This window comes from Dromaius novaehollandiae, chromosome 3, assembly GCF_036370855.1.
Source record: "Dromaius novaehollandiae isolate bDroNov1 chromosome 3, bDroNov1.hap1, whole genome shotgun sequence".
In the NCBI taxonomy this organism is placed as follows: domain Eukaryota; kingdom Metazoa; phylum Chordata; class Aves; order Casuariiformes; family Dromaiidae; genus Dromaius; species Dromaius novaehollandiae.
The window spans coordinates 35218048-35240538 of record NC_088100.1 but is presented as its reverse complement, the minus strand read 5'-3'; the positions used below and the strand labels follow the sequence as shown (position 1 = coordinate 35240538).

The following is a 22491-nucleotide window of genomic DNA, read 5'->3' as shown; positions in this document are numbered from 1 at the left end:
ACAGGAGATAAAGGGAGACTAGCAGCCCATACAGAATTCTTTGCAGGAGGCTACCGGTTTTCTTGAACTAGACCTACTTCATATAAACTGCCTCTGCTGAAGTCAAAAGGAAGACTGTCATTGACCTCAGTAATAAGTCCAGATTTCTGTGCAGAAAAAAGTTAATTACTTTATCAGATGATATGACACAATATGTATATGTGCAATAAAATATGGAGTTGAAATTTGTATGGTTTATATTTAGTAATTGTAATTTAATCACAGTAGACTATCTTCTATGATACATTTTGTTCCTGACTTTGTCTCAGACTTCTCAAACAACCACAGGAGAGTTACTTATGATGAGTTTCCATATGTGTTAGAGAGGGGTAATATTGATATGGCATTCAGGGACATTGTAATTCATTTTCAGGAAAATACTTAGAGATACGTAAGTGCAGAGTTTTTTTTAATTGTTTCTTTTTTCTTCATTCTGTATTCCCTTGAGTATTATGTTGTTAAATCTACAAGTATAGGTGATGTAGTCATAACTTGCACTTACGTATTCACATTCTGAGGCTTGTCAGATTTGTTTGCCTAATTGCTTATACTCTTCTTAGATGTTAACAGATTTAACCTGTAGTCTCATTTCCTCCATTAATGCTGTCTATGTTGTGCTTTGTACAGTTCAGACAGGTGGTCCAGGAATACCAGAGGAGAAGAAGGTTGAGACTCAGTTACAAAGTAAGATGTTTTGTCTTTCAGCTCCTCCAACATTTTAGTTCCCTTTTGGTATTGGCAGCTAAAACGTCTTTATGGGTATTTACCTAGGTGAATAGTGCTTCGCCAAGTAAGATATTTCTGATAAGAATACCAGTCTATTCAGTGTCTGTTTTGGCTTTTATGTACTAAGTTTCTGTCAGACATTTCTCACTGACTTGTAAACATGCAATTGCTCATCTATTAATGTATATATATTTTTTTGCGTTTCAGGATGCTCCATAAGTGCAGTGACAGATTTAGTTTTCCTGGTTGATGGTTCTTGGAGCGTAGGGAGAAATAACTTCAGATATATTGTGGACTTCATGGTTGCCCTTGTATCAGCTTTTGACATTGGGGAGGAAAAGACAAGAGTTGGAGTTGTTCAGTACAGTTCGGATACAAGAACAGAGTTCAACTTAAATCAGTATTTCAGAAGAAGTGATCTTATTGATGCAATTAAAAGGATACCTTACAAAGGTGGCAATACGATGACAGGTACAAATTTCTCACATTTGTGTTTATGCAACATTTCATCTTATACTTGAAATTCTACTTAAATCCTTTCTCTTTCATACCTAATAAAACACATGTTGTATTGTTGTTTTTAGGTGAAGCTATTGATTACCTGGTTAAAAACACCTTTACTGAGTCTGCTGGAGCAAGAAAAGGCTTTCCCAAAGTAGCAATTGTCATTACAGATGGAAAAGCTCAAGATGAAGTTGAAATTCCTGCAAGAGAGCTTCGCAACATAGGAGTTGAAGTTTTTTCTTTAGGTACATTGAGATTTTTTAATGCTTGAGTTATTAACATTCCTATAGCAGTAAGTGACACATTTTGCAGACTGTGGGTTTTCAGGTTTGCCTGTATCACTCTTTCCAGGTTGTATGCCTTGAAGTGAGCCCTTCGCACTCTTCAGAGTGGAGCGTTCCAGATGTGTTAAATTGATAGTAATTTTGTAGCTCTTACATGGAGGGTAGGAAGAGACTGGCAGTGGCAGAGACAGTTTGACCCTTGTCATTATTGAACATACCACCTTAGTCCATGAGTTGAAGGTGTAGTATATAAACTCATTGCATTAACTTTTTTCTTTTAGTTTGGTTATTGATAATGACAGAACTGAATTCAACCCAGCTTTACCCCAGGATATTCTGATACTTTAAGAATACAATCACAAATATCTGTATTTTATGGCCGCTTAAAATGATCCTGTCTACTGCAACTTCTAGGAATCAAAGCAGCAGATGCAAAAGAACTCAAGGTAATTGCATCTCAGCCTTCCCTGAAGCATGTTTTCAATGTGGCTAATTTTGATGGAATTACGGATATACAGAATGAAATTATCTTGCAAGTGTGCTCCGGTGTTGATGAACAACTTGGTGAATTGGTTAGTGGAGAAGAAGGTGAGATACTTTATACAAATGTATTTATTGACTTCAGCTTATTCAGATGCGTATTTAAGGGAGATGTCACTGCTTTCTTTGCTTTATTTCTGAAATTCGATCAATCGCCTAATTTAGCTGGTGTAGAAAACAGGATTCAGCATTGTACATGTAAATGCGGGAGGATGGAACATGTGACATTGAGTAGATTTAGAATGGATCCATTATTGCATAGTTCCTCGGGCAACACAATGATTTTCAATGATCAGGGTCTCATACTGTCAATTTGGACACAGGCTTCACTTCTATGGAAAAAATATACCAAAGGGAAAAATCTATTTGGAGAAGGGACAGAAGGTGTAATTGGTTAAGAATCAAGAGTGAAAGCTGGAGAATGCTGGGAAAACACAGATGTCAAGCTGTATCATTGCAACTTTCTGTCCCTGAAAGAGTCTAAGTAACTAGTTCTTCCTTGCCCAAAATGGCACCAGGGATAATGTCACTGTAACAGTGCTCTGCCCACATCTCTGCTCGTTCACACTGTCTGCCATGTTCCTGTGGGAGCAGCTTTCACTTCTGCTCAAAACAGTACTAGTGCAAGACAGCTTTTCCCCTGGAACTTCTGTGACACTCAGCGGGGGGAACACATGCACTATTTATGTTTCTGATCTCTTCCTGTTGCCCCATTTGGACTCTCCTGTAATTCAGTTGTGTTTATTTATGCTAAAAATGTTTGTGGTTTTTTATAAAGAGAAAAAAAATAAGTAAATTTAATTCTGGATTTTTTTCAGAAATAAAAGTGTGGAAGAAAATCTGTTTACAATTGTATTTAATATTTTGATTTCTTTCAGTGGTGGAGCCTCCTTCAAGTCTAGTGGCTGCTCAGATCTCCTCAAAATCTATTAGGATCACTTGGGATCCTTCCACAAGCCAAGTAACTGGCTATAGAGTGCAGTTCATTCCCATGATAGCTGGTGGAAAACAACACGCGCTGAATGTGGGGCCTCAGACTAGGGCTCTGAATGTAAAAGATCTCTCTCCAGACACAGAGTATCAAATTAATGTTTACGCAATGAAAGGACTGACCCCCAGTGAGCCAGTAACTATCATGGAAAAAACACAACAAGTAAAAGTTCAAGTGGGTGAGTTAGCAACTGCTATGTTATTTTCATATGGCAGCTTTTTGTTGTTTAAACCTCGGACACTTGCTTTAATATTGTACCTTTGCTAATTCTAAGAAACAACTTAGAATGGTTTATTTATTTTATAAGTAAGTGGCTATTATACAGGAACTGCAGATGCAGTTGAAATGCCTTTGCTATCAAATACCTGTTTATAGTGGTGATTCTTTTTTTTTTGCAGAGTGCTCACGTGGTGTGGATGTAAAAGCTGATGTTGTGTTTTTAGTGGATGGCTCCTACAGCATTGGTATCGCCAATTTTGTTAAAGTAAGAGCCTTTTTGGAAGTGCTAGTTAAAAGCTTTGAGATATCACCTCAAAAAGTACAGATAAGTCTTGTCCAGTACAGCAGAGATCCCCATATGGAGTTTTCTTTGAACAGATTCAACAGGGTGGAAGATATAATTCAGGCTATTAACACCTTCCCCTACAGAGGTGGATCTACCAACACAGGCAAAGCGATGACATATGTGAGGGAGAAAGTATTTGTTACCAGCAAAGGATCAAGACCAAATGTGCCAAGAGTCATGATTCTTATTACTGATGGAAAATCATCAGATGCTTTTAAAGAACCTGCAGTAAAGCTGAGAGAGGCAGATGTAGAAATATTTGCAGTTGGTGTGAAGGATGCAGTGCGTACAGAGTTAGAAGCAATTGCTTCACCTCCTGCTGAAACCCATGTTTACACCGTGGAAGATTTTGATGCTTTCCAAAGAATATCATTTGAACTTACACAGTCTGTCTGCCTACGGATTGAACAGGAGCTGGCTGCTATAAGGAAAAAATGTAAGTAACTACTATTACTTAGAGAAATACAAAAAATGCAAAGAAAATAATCTGAACTAGATTTTTACTGTTATAGTTACATAAACCAACTGATGTTGATGAAATTGACCATGTATAAATGATAATTTTACTAGCTGGGGACTTGGTTCTCATTTTTGATCATATTAAAAGCAATAGGTGGCAAAATGGAGATGGCAATAGTGGCAATAGTGGTGAAATGGAGATGAAAAAATTACTGGAGAAATATTTTTTCCTGCCCTCTTAGATGTCTAGGAAATTATTAGTGTGTGTCAATCTGGAATGACCTCAGTGGATATGCTCTGCTTTTACACTGCTGTAAGGGAGATTCAGTTATATCTTGCTGAGTAAAATGGTGACTTACTAGGGTCATTCTCCTTTAGCTGTCCAAAATGAGGTAGCCTAAGCTTGTCTTTTAGAATTTTAAAGGCAATGGAGTAAAGTTGCCACCTCAAGAGGGTAATTTGATTAATTTTTAGGGTGAAATGAATGGCCCTCTGAAACTGGCCATCTGTCTTCATCGACTGCAGAGACAAGACAATTTTAGACAGCTAATGTGAGGTGAGATTAATCTCATCTTAACTGTAAAGTCTGAAATGAATTAGCACATGAAAGTCTTCAAATGCTTCCAAATACAGTGGAGCTCGGTTAATGTTTCATATTTAAAGGATGTCGAGATGGCTAGCTTTTGGTCAGCTGAAGTTATGATTAGTTGCACCCTCAGTGCCCCTACTTGCATTTTGTAGAGTGCTAACACTGAATAGCCCCAGCACTGAAAACCCCACTCTCTTTAAAAATAAGCCTTTTGTTTCAGGATAGCTTTGAGGAACAAACCAGCAAAGCAGCTTTTGTTTTAGAGGGCTCAAGCAGTCTTAACATCCCCACTGTTAGGCTGACTAGGCCAACCAAAACAAGCCCAGGATGTCAGGTTTGTGTTTGTGCCTCATGTCAAGTTCCTTGTTTCCCCTTCTAACTCCATTCCTGAAAAAATACTGGGACTCACTTTGTCCTATTCCTAATTTAGCTCTGCAAAAATACAAGGATTCTCAGTTCCCGCTGCGGGCATAATGTTATTGCTGTTCATGGGACATACAAAAGAGAGAAACCAACTTGATTATCAGATTCTAAAATAAATTTTCAGATCTGAAAAGAGCAAATTTTTTAGATGGTCTTCTCTCATTTGATCTAGAAATTACTGAGTTGGTGCTTCTACTCATGTCATATGATTTGGGACAACCTAGGTATGATCTTCATGAAATTTGAATAGATATAAGCAAGTATGGAAAACAGCTACTGTTGCATGTTCAACAAAATACCTGTTCAGTCAGAATAAATCAAATAATTGAGGGACATTGGCGGCTTATTTTAGAGATTTTGTGTTAAAAAATATTCTAGCAAGTATGCCTCATCTGTACATTTTTATTTCCATACAGCTTACATACCTGCAAAGAATATGGTCTTTTCTGATGTAACATCTGACAGTTTCAAAGTGAGCTGGTCTCCAGCTGGATCTGAGGTTTTGTCTTATCTCATTAAATATAAAGTAGCTGTTGGTGGAGATGAATTCATTGTTTCAGTACCAGCTTCAAGCACTAGCTCAGTTCTCACCAACTTACTACCTGAGACTACTTATGCAGTCAGTGTGATTGCTGAATATGAAGATGGTGATGGCCCTCCCTTGGATGGAGAAGAAACCACTTTAGAAGGTACACTTCCCATTATTCGCAGACACAAAAAAGTCGTGTGTTTAAGTAAGAATTCTCTTACTTGAGAGAATATGTGTGTGTGGAACAACCAGGTAGTGCTGAGAAGCTGTACTGGTATGGAGGGTGAGAATAAACATCACTGTCTCTGAATGTGTTTAGTAAAGATACAAAATTCCAATAGTAGGCCAACATTAGATTGTTAAGATTGGATTTTATTTTCCCTAAAAGTTGGCTGGGTACTGTGTTTCTCTGCAATAGCCTCTTTTCTAATGAAGTGTGGCACCGTAAATAATAAATTCATTGGCATGTATTAATATACATTTAATAATTATGAGTCTCATGCTGGAATGCATGTTGACCTTGATACATTTAAAGTCAAGCATGTACCTATGTGGTTTGCTGTATCTACATCTGTAACTTACGTTTATAGAAATTCTGTTTTTATATACCATAGCCTTATAGGGGGCTTAGTTTTTAGTCAGCTCTTTCTCATCAGAACTTCATGGGTCTGACCCTGTAACTCTTACTGATTCAAAACTTCTGTTCATGCCAGTTGGAGTTTTATGTGAGCAAAGCCTGTAAGTTTAAGCATGGTAGTGGGACTCTTTCTTGATAGAATTGCCAAGATGCACTTCCACTGATTTGAAAGAGAAGATCACAGTAAATATGATTTTCTGTTTCAGTAGTTGGATACTCAGACCAGTCTAATTCATGCTTTTTTTATTATCAATCAATTCTTGGCTCATAGAATATGTAGCTTGTAAGCGTAAGGGACAGGAGAAGGAACAGCTTTAATAAAAATAATCAGTGTTCCTACATTGTAACTGCTACCGCATTAAATAATTGTCAGCATCTTGATCAATCAAGATTTCATCAATCCAAATGTGTCTGAGCAGACCAACTTCTTCTAAAATCATGTAAATGTCAGCATCTCTCCATGCAGATCTGCCTAACAAGATCTGTCAAGAAGGTGAGACAACCTTCTTGACGACTAACTTTGGCTTTAGGCTTTTGAAGCGTTCTAAAACCAGTACTGTGATTGTGATCAGTGGAAAACAAAGTTCTTTTCTTTAAAACTGGGACTATTAATTGCTGCACTCTTAACAGGGCTGTAACTGAACACCAAAGAACAATATTTCTGGCATATGATATTCCAACTTAATTATACTTTATGTAAATAGGAACTATGAAAACCAAAACTTTTTTCACCTAAATGGTAATGCTACTTACTTCAAGGCAATTTGTAATACATTTGATTTTGATGTATGTGGGAGGAGTTAAATCCTGCTTCAGTGTGCCGATTGAGTTCATATGAAGTGATCTGACCTGTAGCTATATTTTTCACAAGGAGCAGGTTAGGTTAAATGGTATACCATAATTTTTTCCTACCCTCTGGGGTAACAAGCTATTTCTTGTCTTTAAGGTGGAGACTTTATTCAGAATTCTTTTTTAAACTCATATGAATGTATGAGTTGCAATGAATGTATTTTGGTTGCGAAAATTGAAAATTGAACTTAAAGAAAATAAATTACTTTGGAAGGTTTTTTTTCCTGTTCTGTTTACCTTAGCTGTTTCTTTAAAATTGGAGGGTTGCCTGTGTGCCGTTACGTGCATCTGACAACTGTTTATAAGTGAAGATGATGCAGAAGCAAATGGCCACAACAGTGAAATCTGTGAGATTTCCTGTGTTAAGATATTTCCTCACAGGGTGCCCAGGTGTGCCTTATACAATTCAGTTCTACTCTTAATGTTAAACAGTATCAGACTGTCTGAGTTGCAAAAGTGGTTGTATAAACTGGGATTAATGTACTTTTGGGGACAACTTTGTTACATTGCTGCTTGTAACTCTGGCTTTAAATGTTCAGAAATGACTAATAGTTTGACTTTACTTTAAAACCAGTAGGAGGGCAGAATGATTTCCACCCCGTGTCTGGTAACCAAGCCCACAGAACGTATTTATTGTTGACCATCCAGAATCTGACAGTGCAGAAGTACGAGTCGTTTTTTACAATGTGAACTGTGGTTTTAGTGATAGGATGAGCTCATAGAATGGTTAGAGTGGTTTCACTGCAGATACTGCTTGATCAAAGGCAAATATTTACAAATTATATATCTGTATTTTTTGTAGTTAAAGGTACTCCTCGAAACTTAAAGATTACAGATGAAACTACTGACAGCTTTATAGTTAGGTGGACTCCAGCTCCAGGGAATGTTTTGCGGTACAGGCTTGTATATAGACCACTTGTTGGAGGAGAAAGGAGACAAGTGACTGTCTCAGCAAATGAAAGATCAACTACTCTGCAGAACTTGATTCCAGATACAAGATATGAAGTGTCTGTTATTCCTGAGTATCAGTCTGGGCCTGGGAATTCGCTGAATGGATATGCAAAAACTGATGAAGGTACATGAACATGCTGTGAATGTAGTATGCTTGAGAAGAACTCCTGCATGTTGACATATTCCTACTGAAAAGAGAATAACCCGTATAGTCTTTTTTTGGCCTTATGCATTACCACAGCTGAACAGGGAATTACAAAATTAGTCAAGCCTTATTGAGAGGTAGTTTAATAGAACATAATTTATGAGAACTGTAATACTTCCCCTTTGGTATAGTATATTGAACCTCCAACAACTAATACGGCAAGCTAACTTGGATAATGAATCTACTATTATGTTTAATTAATTGTCCTCATGGTTCTTCGTATTGTCCATGTTATATATTATGTATCTTTTAGCAAGTTCAGGCCCAGTTTGCACTTTATTCTGAGTGAGAAGCAAGAAATGAATGACACATTTAATTTACTAAAGTTATCACTGTAGTTTTGGCTTTTGCTTAGACAGAAGCCATATGATCTTCTAATAGGGTATCATACCATCAAAGGAAACTAATAACCAAGGTGATTCCTTTAAAAAGTGTAATACCACAGTACAAGTCACTGTAAAATGCCCAGAGCATGGACCATATTTTATTCACTGCTTGCATTTCATCATGGGCAATTGTGATGTGGTTTTGACTGGAAGCCACTCTAATATATATAGCAAAAACAACCTATGCACAAAATCAGCTTCAAGGTTCAAAACTTCAAGGTTTCCCTGTAATACAAAAGATAGTATGCCTGAGTGGTACTTTAAAGTTTTCCCAGCATTGCTGAGGCTTCTCATCAAGAACTGAATGTGATGTATTGCTGAAGAATTTAATTTCTTTCTTTTACTCTGCTGTATATTTTGGTGTCGTGATATATAGATGCAATCTTAAAATTCCAAAGCCTTCCAACAAAAGATGTGCATGGACATTTGTGGAACTGCATAGCCTTTCTTTGTCTGTCTTTTTAAGTCTGTTTCTTTTCTAAAAAAAAAATTATCTAATTACATTGTTTGTATACATGTATATAGACCTCTGTCTGTTTACCCAGATAACAGATGTAATAACTTTTAAAGCCTAATGGCTTTTTAACCTATTTAGCCACTTTCTGCTACATTTGATAGAGGGACAGTGGTCTTCAAGAGGTGAATTTTAAACATTTGTGAAATTAGCATATTACGTTGAAAAACCTCATCCTTCATAGATGAGAAGTCCATAATGTGTGCTCATGCCTTATTAAAAGAGAAAGGAAATCTGTAGAGTGCACAGACATTATGAATGTCCTGACCGCTGGTGAAACTTCATTCATATTTTAAATGTTATTAGCAACCAGAGAAAGTATCATCAAAAAGAACTCTGTGGGAAACCATACTTTGTTAATTTTACTATATTTTAGTCATTGATGGTCTTTGATTTGATTGTGCAGCCAGTGACCTAAGGAAGATGGGAGAAGGAACTGTATAATCCTGAATACAGTAAAACTATACTATACTAGTGCTAGTCTGGGCTATTCAGGAATTATTTTTTCTGCATTAAGTCCTATGTTGTGGTAATTTAAAAAATAAATCACTTTATAAAATATGTAGAAGCACTAATTTGCCCTGATCCAGAGAGGACTTTTTAAGAAGCTGATCTCAGGTGATACGAGTGAAAACTTAATGCTGTTGAGTTCTTTTGTTTTGATCTGAGTGGTTAACATGATGAGTGTTTCTTTTTTACCCAGATGGGGTCATGCCAGTGAAATCAGTAAAGCCTGGCACATTTTTTTTTAATACAGAGCACTTGTAGGAGTGGAAAAAATGCAATAAAAATTGCTAGCTATTTTAAGCCTGAATACTGCTTCTAGGAATAGCAACAATAAATGAAGAACTTTTTCTTTTCTCCTACTGGCTGCATAGTCAAATTAAAAGCAGGATATATGTTCCTTAATTAATGGCCTTGGCTGAATCCTTGCAGTCCTTATTGAGGCAAAACCAGTGTTGACACAAGTGGCAATAAAAACTGCTGGATGCTGCACTAGACTTTTATGTGTTTTTGTCAGCAGCAGAAAAGAATTTGATGTATTTATTTTTATAACAAAATGAAATAGCTTTTGAATATTGTAAATTCAAAATACATTGCAAAGAAGCTCTTTATTTTTTTCAGTATTTCATTTCCTCAGAGAAACCTTTTCAAAAATTCCGTAGAAAAGGTCTGACAAGATACTTTTTCTGTTACAATGCTAATAATTAAAACCCAAGAAATGAAGCTTACTTCAGCTTTTTTTAACATCTTTTGACATGTGCAGTCCGAGGAAATCCGAGAAATCTGAGAGTTTCTGATGCTACAACATCAACAATGAAGCTGTCTTGGAGTGCTGCTCCTGGCAAAGTGCAGCAGTACTTTATAACGTATACACCAGTCGCAGGAGGGGAAACTAAGGAAGTGACTGTGAAAGGTGACACTACCTCTAAAGTGCTGAGAGGCTTAGACCAAGGCACTAGGTATGCATTGACTGTGTCTGCCTTGTATGCCTCTGGAGCAGGAGACTCCCTTTCTGGAGAAGGAGAAACACTTGAAGGTAATTATTTGTTGTTTCTGTACAATCATTCATTCATTTGGTTACTGTTTAGGTGCTTTAAAGTGTACTGTCTTCCTGAGATTTGCATAGAAATAAATATATGAATGAAAAGTAGGCATAAAGACATTCTCCTGCTTTACAAGGGTTTTCCAAAGTTAATGCCCACCACAGAAAAGAGTGGGGTCCTCCACTGGCTGTGGAGGGGAATCTAGGCCGCTTGAAAAAGGGTATTACCGCAAGCAGCAACCCAAAGTGACTGTACTCCCACAGCAGCCTCTATGAAACATTCTTTCATACAACTTTCAATTTCTGGATAGTTTTAGTGGCAGATTGTTCTTAATGTAACAGAGTTAGTTAATGGGGTTAAAATATCTGAAACTGAATGGTGTTCAGGGTCTGGTTTTGTATTAGAGAAGCAACATCTAGACTAGGCATAGGAGTAATGAAACACATCCTGCTTCAGAATAACAAGAGTAAGAACATGCAACTGAGCATTAACAGAACACTGGCAGGAGCATAACTAGGCACCAGAGGTTTTCTTATAAGAACGGGAGGCTGCTGTCATTCTGCCTTTGAGGGGAGAATTTCCCAGACTTCCACGCTGTTGTCCTCTGTGAACATTCTCATTGTCATCTGTTAATTGTCAGAGGATAGAGAGAGCTGCCTGCTAGGCCATGAAAGGAAGAGCGACTGCGCTGACCAGGTATGTATTGCTAAAGTCTGGTGTTCCAGCTGTGTAGGCACAGTGCTTGAAAACATCTTACGAATGAATTATGTGGAGATAAAACTCCTCCATTGACACTAATGGTGTTATGGTGGGGATATATTTGGCTCTTAGTTCATCCATCAGTTTTTGTTTATGATGTAGGTTAAAAAAAAACCTGTTAAATAGAAGATTTTAGAAGGTCAGTAGAGTCTTTATGGACTGGATTCATCCCACTAAAATTTAGGCATCTATCTGAGTGCTTAAGTTTACACCATGGACTCCCTAGGGTTCTTCTGTGATTGAAGAAGAGAAGCAGATACCTCCAGGGAGCAGTTAGTCCATCTGAGATCTTATTTTTGCTTTGAAGGAGCATCTCTCTGTGCACTGACTATAGAAGGAGCAACTGAGAGTTAGGCACCAAAAAACCCTCACCTAAGTCTTAGACCACAATCCAGTGGACTCACTTTCTGAGACAACTGCACCCTATATAAATGTGTCAGGCACCTCTCAATTCATGCTGAAAGCTCCGTAACTCCCTAGCTTTCAGTACCCATGTAAGATCTTACATGGAGACATCCTTTCTTTGGAGGAAAGAACCTATCTCCTGCCCAGGACACCACAGAAATCCAGATAAAAGAGAACAGGCACCTGAATTCTGCTCATATCCCCCAGAAAAAATGGAGGTAGTCAGAACTTACTTAGCTTCCCTGATGGTGGTGGCACTGCCATTTCCTTTTGTATGATACTCTAATAGGTGTATCACTTTTCGGGGAAGGGGGAGCCTAGAGATGTAGGACTTACTCAGTTTGGGACAGTTTGAATCTTTATCCCCACACCCCAGGTGATCCAGTAGATGCTTTCCAAGGGCCTTCCTCACTCTTTGTTTTGAATCTGAGCCAGCGTGCATCCAGGAGGGCAAAAGTTTTGCTCTCAGAACAAGAACAGGCAAGATGGAGACTTGGGCCTTGCATGACACTAGATAGGTTTGAGACCCGGACCTTGCTTCGTGAAACCTATGTGTTTTACGTTAGACTGCCATTGGGAAAAAGAGGCCTCATAGTAGGTACCAGAAGCATAAGCCTTCTTCTCTGCCCTCAAACCAAATGCCCTAGCTACTAGTCTAGACTCTGTCTCTCTCTTGCCTGCTTGTCTCCTGGCTGCAGGGCTAAGACCACTAAATCCCAAGTGGACAGAGGAGCCTGACATCCCCTTTTTGTGCTGGTCTCCTGAAAACATTATTCTCTGTATTAAAACTCTCTATTAAAATTTTCTTGGTTAGATTAAACATTAGCAAGAGTAGATCTAGATGTCAGTCATTACTCGATGTTCAAAGGTAAAGACCAGGATACAAATGTTAATTTGCATAATAGCAGAAGCTTAAGTCATACCATATCATGGTGTTTCCTCATGGACACTCACCTTGTATTTCAGTAATGAGCATATCTGCAGTTTCATATGGTAATAAAAATACTCGAATTAGGCCAAGACACTTCGGCCATGTCCACAGATGTTTTAAAAAATTGTCTAACTAATGGTATGAAAGGACCTCAGAATATCTATTAAAATACATATAGGCAATATTTCTCTGTATGGTACTATCTCACTGGAGGATAAGAAGACAAAACCTGTGAAGAAGAGCAGACAATTAAGAATAAAAGGGTTGTAATTTTGGAGCTGAAAGATAACATTCAGAATTCAAAGCTAAGAATAGAAGTTGAGCTGAAAAAGAAGTCATGTTGCCTGTGAGGCTGAGATGAATATGGTAGTGGGACTCAGCTGAAAAGTTATACAAGTCAGTGAAGTGAAAACTTCATTAACCATGAGTTGAAATAACTTGTCTGACTGGTGCTGAGAATGGGACAGATCTTAACTCCTGGAGAAATAAATATTGACAGTAGTGACAAAAAAGCTGTGAAAGGAAGCATAAAAAAGTGTTTAGTAATTCAGGTAGTTTTTCCATGAACCATAGCTTCTGGGAAACAAAATAGTATGGTGAATTTTTTTCATTGCCAAAAGCACTGAAGCACTGCGTACTTAAGTATTTTCCTGTATCAGGACTCCCAGTGGGGCTTATTTGATGCCTTCACCATATGAATTCTCACCAAACCTATTCAGTCAGTGATGCCATAGTTGCTGGCTGCTTCAGTTCATCATCATATCAAGAGCTGGGCTTGAGTTTGCCTTTCAATCTGGGACAGTTGATAGTTTATGGTATTGATATGTAGACTAAGAGAAATCAGTTTTGGCAGCACTAACAGAAAAGTGAGAAAAGAGAAGCTGAGGATACGGTAGCCTCTCCAGTTATTGTACGGTCAAGTGGTAGGAAATGAAAAATCCCAACTCTCAGATGTTTGTGTAATTTCACTGAATCACCAAATGGTCCCCTGTGACTAAGGGTGTAGACAAACATTCTTACTGCCTTCAGTAGTGATTTGTTTTGCACTGGATGTAGTAAGAGAACTCACGTGGTCAAATATTGTATCTATTCGGGTTGCAAGGGTGGTAGCCTTCAGCAGAGAAAGAACAACTAACCCCTTGGGCCAGTAATTTATTAAACTACTCTAATGTGATCCGCCAAAAAACATCTGCCCAGGCATTCAGTGCACATCCTTCTGTTATGTAAGTGCTTTCCAAAATATTTGGAGCGGTTACGAATTGCTCTTTGGAGTTCTTCCTCTTCCTTCACTTTGCAGCATATGGTAGTTCTGTAGTGTTTTCAGATGGCTTGCCGGTTTCAGGATACTCAGGAGAATCAATCTACACAAAAACAACAATCACTCTGGATAGTTGCTATCATTTACCAGCTAGGTACTCTCTGCTCCCTTTTTATTTTTCTTTTATGATAAGTCTATGCTTGCCTTAATGTTTATCCTCATAAAATACAGGGGGCAAATTTTTCCCCAAGGAGCTGTGGATAATTTCTATAAAATGTTTGCATAACTATCTGGTCCAGCCCAAAGATAAGACATGCCAGAGGATCAGAATTTTATGAGCTGTTCACAGACAACACAATATAGAAAATTTAGCAAAGGAGTAATTAGAAATTGAGAGTGTTGTTCCATACTGGACAGGTAATTGTTATGCAGAGAGGATGGGTTTATTTCTTCTTTGTCTTTGGGGAGTGAGAAAAGGAAATTATGTTTTTGTCCCTCTGTTGAAGGAAGAGACCGGTGTGCTTTACTTCTCCAATAATCTAGATTTTATGAAATTTATAGTGCTCTGATATTTTATACAGCCTTTTTCAGCCACTGACTGACTTCGTCTGCAGTTCTGAAGTACCATCCAGAGGTGAAAGTTCTGGAGTTTTATATTTCGTACCGCATTAAACCTAATTGCACTTTCGAAATAGGAGCTGTCGAGAACTCCCTGCTTTTATCCTCTTGCTTTCAAAAGTGTGTGGTGATCCATCACTAGGCAGTTTTGTTTGGAGCCCTTCTGTAAAGGTGCCATGGAAAACTTTTCCTCAGACAGAGTTTGTTGGCTGTGATTCCTCCTAGCTCACACAAAGGCATACGAACTGCTGAAGTAAAGGAAATCAGTGCAGGCTGCCATTCACCATTTGATGAAACAAGGCTTGTGGCAACTGGGAGAGCTAAACAAATCAGCACTGATCATTATTTCTGATGATATTTGATAAAGATTGAGGAACAAGAAAGAAACACCCACAGAAATGCCTTAAGGAAAAGTCTCCCTCTTACCCCAGACACCCCAAACAACCCATTTGGCTTTTGTTTTTTTTGTCATATGACCTTACCCAAATCATCACGCACCAGAAATAAAATCCAGGGATAAACATGATAAGGGCAGGAGTGGAAATGCAACAGAGAGCTATCAGTTTGCAAGAGCTACTGTTTTTCCAATCTGTTTTCTCCTCTGAGAGGCAGTGCTAAGAGCAAGTCTGGCAAGACTTTCATTTTCTGCCCAAAGGCATGTTCTCAGATGAAAAGAACATACTGTACATTAGCTGCTAAATAGATTAACTTTTATAATTTGCCATTAATTTAAAGAAAAACAAATTCATTGTGAGATTAGGTAATCTACACAGAAATGTTTGATCTTAATGAATGTCTGAAAAGTTGGAAAGCTGTAGGTCTATTTTATGAGTGTCCTTTTTCTGGCAGATATATATTTTCGGAACAGCTTTAAGAATGCATCAACTACTGGCTCTAAAGTCACATGCATTAGAACTCTAAAGCAGGAGAGTACATTACCATTTTAAACATGAATTTCAGAGAAATTCAATGAAAAAAAACCTTTTTTTAGAACAAGATACAATAGTCAGATTCCCATCTTGCTTGTGCTGAGAAATTTTGGAGTATTTCCACTGGTATCAGTGAAGTTCCTGGGCTAGAATCACTGCTGATGTAAGTGGACATAGCTCTGTGGAAATAAATGAGCCTGCTGATCTACATTAGCAGAGGTGTCATCCCATTTCATTTCTTACCTTTGTACATTGTAGTATAAACAACAAGCAGTGTGGTTTAGTATATTCATGAGCTAAATTTCATAGAGAATTATGTTGCAGTCCCTTTTCCTTTAGAAGGAGAATCTTTATGTTTGAGTGATACAGGGCCCTGATCTGCCATCCTGTTTGACAAGTGACTATTTGCGCTGTGAGAATTGGGCTGTACTAAAACAATGTATTAAAGGAAAACATTGTCATGACTGAGTCACTTTTTAGTTCCAAGTTATTTTCTGTTGTGTGCATATTTTACAGCTTAGGTTTGAAGATTATTTTTGTGTGTGTGGGGTGACAGTCCTTCTTTTTTTGGCCAGAAAATGAATCCTGGTTCCTTGGTAAATAAATGATTTCTTTTTGCTGTTTCTATAGCAATGTAAGAATGCTTTAGAAATGAATGACCTCCTACAGGCAGAATAGTACAAGGTCAAGTGACATTTTCTTACAATGAAGTTTTTAGCATATCATAGGAGCTTTACGTAATGTTCATACTGCGTAGTGCTCCTTCTGTCCTGACTGAAACAAGGCCTCGGTGTCTTCAGGAGATTTCATACTGTTTCATGCATTTTTAAAATGATACATTCCCAAATTTTTGAGCCTGACATTTGAAAGTAACTTTTGAGGATCCTTGGAATATTATCTTAGTTTTATGTAGGAAATGAAATATTTACCAGAAAAAAAAGATCAGCTTGGAGGAAGGTTGAATGAATAACAAAAATATGTGTCTAGACAGTCAAGAATAGTGGTTACCTGATTAACTGTGATATTAATACAGATATTAATGGGGTTGAGTATGACCCCCTGTTGGATTTATCCTAGAGCAGGGACTCTCTGGCCAAAGAGTCTCTCTGTCTTGGAGTCAGAACTCTCCCAAAAGCATAAGAACAAGAAACCTGTTCCAACAGGGTCAAGTGTGCATTCCCTTTGGGTAACAAGTCCTTCAGAAAATTGGCTTCTTCTCCACACCACTTCCACATCTTCTCTAGCACAGGAAGTGTGGCTGAGGGGCTGATGCTCCAGGAGCACTCAGCTACTTTGTGGTCCTGCAGAAAGTGTATTAGCTGACCTAAGTAGTTGCCTCCTCTGATGCTAAGGAGAGTTTGACCATTGCAGTTAACGTTAAGCGATTCTGCCACCAGTCTCTTCTGATGAGCACACTTGGATCCTCCACTGTGGTGATCTAGCTTGCTGACTTAATGGAGATGTTCCTGATCTAGTTGCAAACAAGGCAAGACTTAGACCATAAAATTTTGGTATCTTCAAGATACAAACCCTGCCTTCAAGAGAGGACTCATTTAGTTGAATCTGACCTTTTTGGATACTGGCTTAGATCAATCTTGTGTTTAACTTGAATGAAATATGGCTCTGCATGGAGTTTGAAGCTGCAGATTAGTCTTGATAGCTGGGTTAAGAGCATATACAGAAAATTGTTTAAATTCATAAAAGGTCATTTGAATAAGGCCATTTGATTTTTATAAATGTCAACATTTTAATTTTAGCTGATTCACAGCCTTGTGTTCAGTGGCAACAGTGATTGCTGGAGATCTGTGGAAAGTGAGCCAAGTGAGCGTAGGAAAACTACTTTAATATGATATTGTGTCTCTGGCATGCTATAATGGGAAAACTTGATATGGAAACTGGACACTTGCAAAGGTCCAGAACTGGGTGTAAGAGCACCTGCCTGAAAGTTACTAAATTAATTTTTTGAGAGTGTGTCTGCACTCTCTACTACTACTGATGGCAGAGATATACAAGTTATTGTAAACAGATTGCAATTCTGAGCTAACGATTACTGAAGAGAATCTGATAGCCTGAAAGAGGTGACTGTCTTGCTTGCCTAGGCAGTGGTTTGACTTGTCTGTGCAAGAACTTTACGTTATTGCATACATATTCACCATGGCTTATGGCTGTGCTTACAGCAGTCGGTTTGGTACTCCAGAGCATCATAGAACCTATGCCCATTACTGGATAATTTTCAAAAAACCATCTGCTTCCTCACATGCTGATGACATGGGGGCTATTTGAAGTGATGGGCATACTTTAGCTTCCATTCCAAGTCAGAAGAAAACAGGATTCTTTTGAAGGTTAACCACTTGCCAAGCAGCCAGCCAGCGCTTTTCTTTCTTACAATGGGCATTGTCTTTCCACTTTCCATATCCGTCCTGCTTAAGTAAGCAGGCAAGAAGCAGATGTGCAACAAACATTTCTGAACATGTGCACGAAAGAACAGAATAACTGCATATGTATTACAGTAGCAGATATTCTGTGATACATAAGCAAGGTAATGAGGTATTTTTGCAAATCTTTAGTTTATATCCAAAGGAAAAATATCTTTTAGGTTTAATTGTATGCTTGCTAGTCACTGCATTATACCAGTATTATTTTGGAGCTTAAATACATTTCTTGACTCTGAGTGTAGCAGCTTAGATGATACCTGATGGAATACTAATAGGAATTACAGTTTGTTTGCATCTTAAAGACAGCTGCTCCCCTAATATAAAAACACTTGTGGGAGGTTCTAGTGAAACAGAAAAAAGCTGTCAGTGAAGTTCCACCTCACACATGAGGTGCAAATCAAGTTAGTGTGTTATGTTAAAGAAATGTTCTCTGTTGCAGTGTGACAAATAAAAAGTCTAATTTCCCTTAGTAGATAAGTTGTCTTGTCAGCAGTTTCCAACTATTTGAAGTCAAAATTTTCCAATTAGTTCTAGTGGTTTGGTAGGAATCCCAGTCCCTTTTCCCTCTCTTACCTTGCCTTATAAAAAGATGTATTTAGTTCCAAAGGATATTTTTTTCAGAACTACTGTATTACAGTAACTGGTGTACATTACAGTCCATTCCAAACAAATTACTTTCCTCTGTTTTTTAATGGGCTAAATAATGACTTAATCAGTAATGGTTTTAAATATGCAGTTATTTTTGCAGTGTTTCCAGGATATATCATTAGCTGTAGAGTCCAAGGATAGACTTGCAAAAAATTGTGCTGTGGTAGCAGATAGTTTAATACTGAAATCATGTTGTGGCAGAGCCGTGTTTTAAAGTAGCCAAAATAAGTGACTTGAATATTTATATTACATTAAAATATGGAAAGAGAGGTTTTTATTGTGAGACATCTGTGCATTCTATCAAGTTAGGTTTTCCATATTTTTTCCATTTGGATTGCCTTAATTTTTTTTTAATATGAAAATGCCAGGATTTGGGAGTAGAAGCTTAAGAGTAGACAGAAAAATTGGTGTAATTTACTTTTGAAGACAAATCGTTTTTCAGGCTTCCAGGAAAATTGGTCTTTGGAGTTCAGATTCTGCCATGGCTTTCATTTAACCCGGTCACTGAATTCATTGAGACTGCATGAAGCATGAGCTGAATTGGGCCTTTTCACTATAGATTTTTCACCATATGTTACTGCTCTTTTTTAAAAGTATAAATAATTCAACTTTACCAGAAACCCTTTTTTGAAAAGAAGATGCCATAGATTGTGCTAATTTTTATTGTTGGAGTAAAAAAACAGTGTGAAGAGTAAAATTGTAAGAACTGATGTAAAAGTTCCAGAAAAACTTCATGAGATATTACAAGACTATGGATTGGATTGGATTAAAAAAACAAACACAACACAAAGCAATTCTGTTGTGTGCTCTATTAGCTACATTTGATAGGGTCAGCTAGATGATTAGAGTGGTACCCTCTGATTGTGGAATCTGTGAATGTGAGGAATCTTTGTTTTATTGCCACTGCTGTTGCAATGTGTTGATGCTGATTTCTATTAATCATTAAGTCAAATGGGATTCACTATCTCAAATTTAATGAGGTTGTGCTGGCAACAAGATCCTTGCAAAATGAAGCCATTGTACAGGTAGTCCTGATTGTTCCAGTGGATTATGTATGAATGTGTTGTAGATTTGTGGTGGAAGTGAAAGATAAAATGAATATGAAAACTGGAAACCCAGTATATGACTTTGGGCAACTTGTGGCCTAGTCTTGGATTGAAACTGCTCCAGGCTTCTGAAACCAGTGGGGTCTGTGCCCGAGGTGAGCCTGAGCAGTGGAAATTGGATAGGTACTGAATTTCTGTCTGTTCAAAGAATTTTGAATCGGCTCCTGTGGTTGCTGTAGTGTAATACAGGGATATATTTTTATCAGTGCAAGTGAAACTTAACTGTGCTGCCGTGAGACCACCTCAAGTGTTTAGGTCCTCATGCTAAGCACTCTCTCAGGAATGTCCTGCAGAGTAAGAAAGGCCACAGAGAATGCACACCAAAAAATCCGAGTGTTTTTATGTGGATATGGATCTGGTTTTGCATGTGCCTTTGGCAAATTTTGCTACAGTGAGGCCATTGCATTACAACCAACAGTCAGTGCTCCTTTCCTGCCAGCAAAAGCCAGCCACTGTAACAGGAAAATGGAACATATGTTATAAGTATATATTAAACATTGAACAGAGGCATTGCTATTTTTGCACCACTTTAGACCAACAAGTGCCATTTTTAAGCAGTGGAATTACTCTGGTGTGTTAGATGAGACTCACTCATCTAGCTGACAGCTTCTGTGATGAGCTGCATCCTTCAGTCCAAGTTGGTTAGAGCTAACTATAGGGAGAAAAGAGATGGAAGTCTTACTACAGCAAAGGTGGGAACTGTGTTCTGCTTTAACTGCTGCATGTTATAAACACACTGCACATCAGTTGTAAACAGATAGAATGGAATAGCTGGTAGATCTGGTAAGCAGCGTTCAGGGAGATGAGCGAGATTGGTAGGGCAGCAGCCAAACACATGATTCTCATATGCTGGAAAGGCAACAGCTGAAAACAGTGGCACATCTCACCTGAGTGATATATGATATGGGAAAACAATGCGCCGTTCTTAATTTGGGATTAGAGAATAAGATGACATGAGAATGGCAAAGACGCATTAAAACTGACAAGAATGACTTAATTGTTACACCTGAAGCATTCAGTTAGCTTTATCCCCAAGTATTTTCTCAGAGGTAGAAAATCTATTGATTACAATTAGACCTTTTATTTTTTTCTTCACAAACAAGCCAAAAATATAGGTGTTTGAATGTATTTCTCATTGATCAATAGAATGTGGTTTATTCCTGGTAACTGTGAAAATTTCTCTTTCAGCAGTGGAAAAAAAAGCTTTAAAAATCTCTAAAAGATCTCATATGGTATACAGATTTTCATGTATAAATGTGAGCGCAGCTATTTGTGGAGGGTGTAAATATAAAGACATGTGGTATAAGAATAGTAATATTAAATAAAACAACGAGATCCTCAGAGAACTTGAACATACTCGGACAAAAGTCTTCTTTGTTTGCCCCCAGAAGAATTACACACATCTGAGCCTAAAGATGGACAAATGCAGGAAAATTATGTAACTGGGAGTTAAAAGCTACTTAAATGAGCTGCAGCACATTTAAGCACTGGCTTCCTTCTAGGTCTTCAATTAATACTGTTTTCATTTTGCAAATTCTAAAGCTAAAGGGCTGAGTATCTTGCATTGTAAGGGATAGGATTATTTATAGTTTAAAGTTATCTTTGAGTGTTTTGCTGCAGGAAGCGTTCAGTTTTCTCCTGGAACTACAAATGTATTTCACTGGAACTAGTGTTGGTGTGGAAAATTTGATTCCATTGTTATGATCATTTACTTTCCATTTGTACTTTACTCTAATTTTTACTATTTGTATTTTAGTGACAGTTTATTGTTTCCTTCCTTGCAGAACGTGGTTCACCTCGTAACTTGGTTACCACAGACATAACTGACACTACGGTTGGGTTATCATGGACACCAGCTCCAGGAACAGTTCATGATTATAGGATAGTATGGAAATCACTTTATGATGATACAATGGGCGAGAAGAGAGTACCTGGAAATAGAGTGGATGCTGTGCTGGAAGGCTTGGAGCCAGAGACTAAGTACAGAATTTCAGTATATGCAACCTACAGCAGTGGAGAAGGAGACCCTGTAGAAGGAGAGGCTTTTACTGATGGTGAGTGTCATACAGTATTGCCATCACCTGTAGCATTCTGTTCTTGATAAAAATAATACATTGGCTTTATTTTTCTTCGTTTTCTGTAAAGTCCCCTCCAAACAAAATCTCATCTCAAATCAATGAATTCTGGCTTTTTGTTTGACCATTAAAAAAAAAGGATGTCTTCTATGTCTTGTAGACTTGGATTTGGCAAGAATTACTTGTATCAGTTAGTGATTTGTGCTGTGATTTTGTCTGAAAGTTAATATGAAGCCAGCCTCTGCTAGGTATGGCTGCTGGAAAGGAGGTGGAAGAAATGCTGTGGGTAGAGTAAGGAGGAAAGGTGGGGTAAATTCCCACAGAATCAATTTCCTTTTCATATTACTTTGCTTTCCACTCTTCATAGTCCTCAAATGGAGGCTCAGAGAGTGATTTCGATATTTGCCATTTACCTTTCCTGTGGCTCTTCTTTTTTCTTATGTGTTAGCACATTAGGTAGTATTAGTCAAAGCTGGTTCAAGCCTCTCCTGCAGTGTATGCAGACTGAGAAACACTGAGAGACCAGAGGTAGCTTGTTGCTGCATAGCAAGAATCAGTAAGTAGAGGAGCTGGAATGAATGACTGAAGG

General features: G+C 37.9%; 1 protein-coding gene across 4 annotated transcripts in view; it reads left to right on the top strand.

The window, feature by feature from the left end:
- Positions 1–22491, top strand: part of COL12A1 (collagen type XII alpha 1 chain) — a 106015-nt gene that overhangs the window by 12355 nt on the left and 71169 nt on the right. For all 4 annotated transcript variants that reach the window (XM_064508680.1, XM_064508679.1, XM_026102269.2 and 1 more), the window contains 10 exons: positions 667–723; positions 973–1236; positions 1350–1514; positions 1968–2141; positions 2972–3262; positions 3483–4085; positions 5537–5809; positions 7938–8210; positions 10459–10731; positions 21612–21881. In XM_064508680.1, coding sequence (XP_064364750.1) covers positions 667–723; positions 973–1236; positions 1350–1514; positions 1968–2141; positions 2972–3262; positions 3483–4085; positions 5537–5809; positions 7938–8210; positions 10459–10731; positions 21612–21881 — 2643 coding nt within the window. The remainder of the gene's footprint in view (positions 1–666; positions 724–972; positions 1237–1349; positions 1515–1967; positions 2142–2971; positions 3263–3482; positions 4086–5536; positions 5810–7937; positions 8211–10458; positions 10732–21611; positions 21882–22491) is intronic.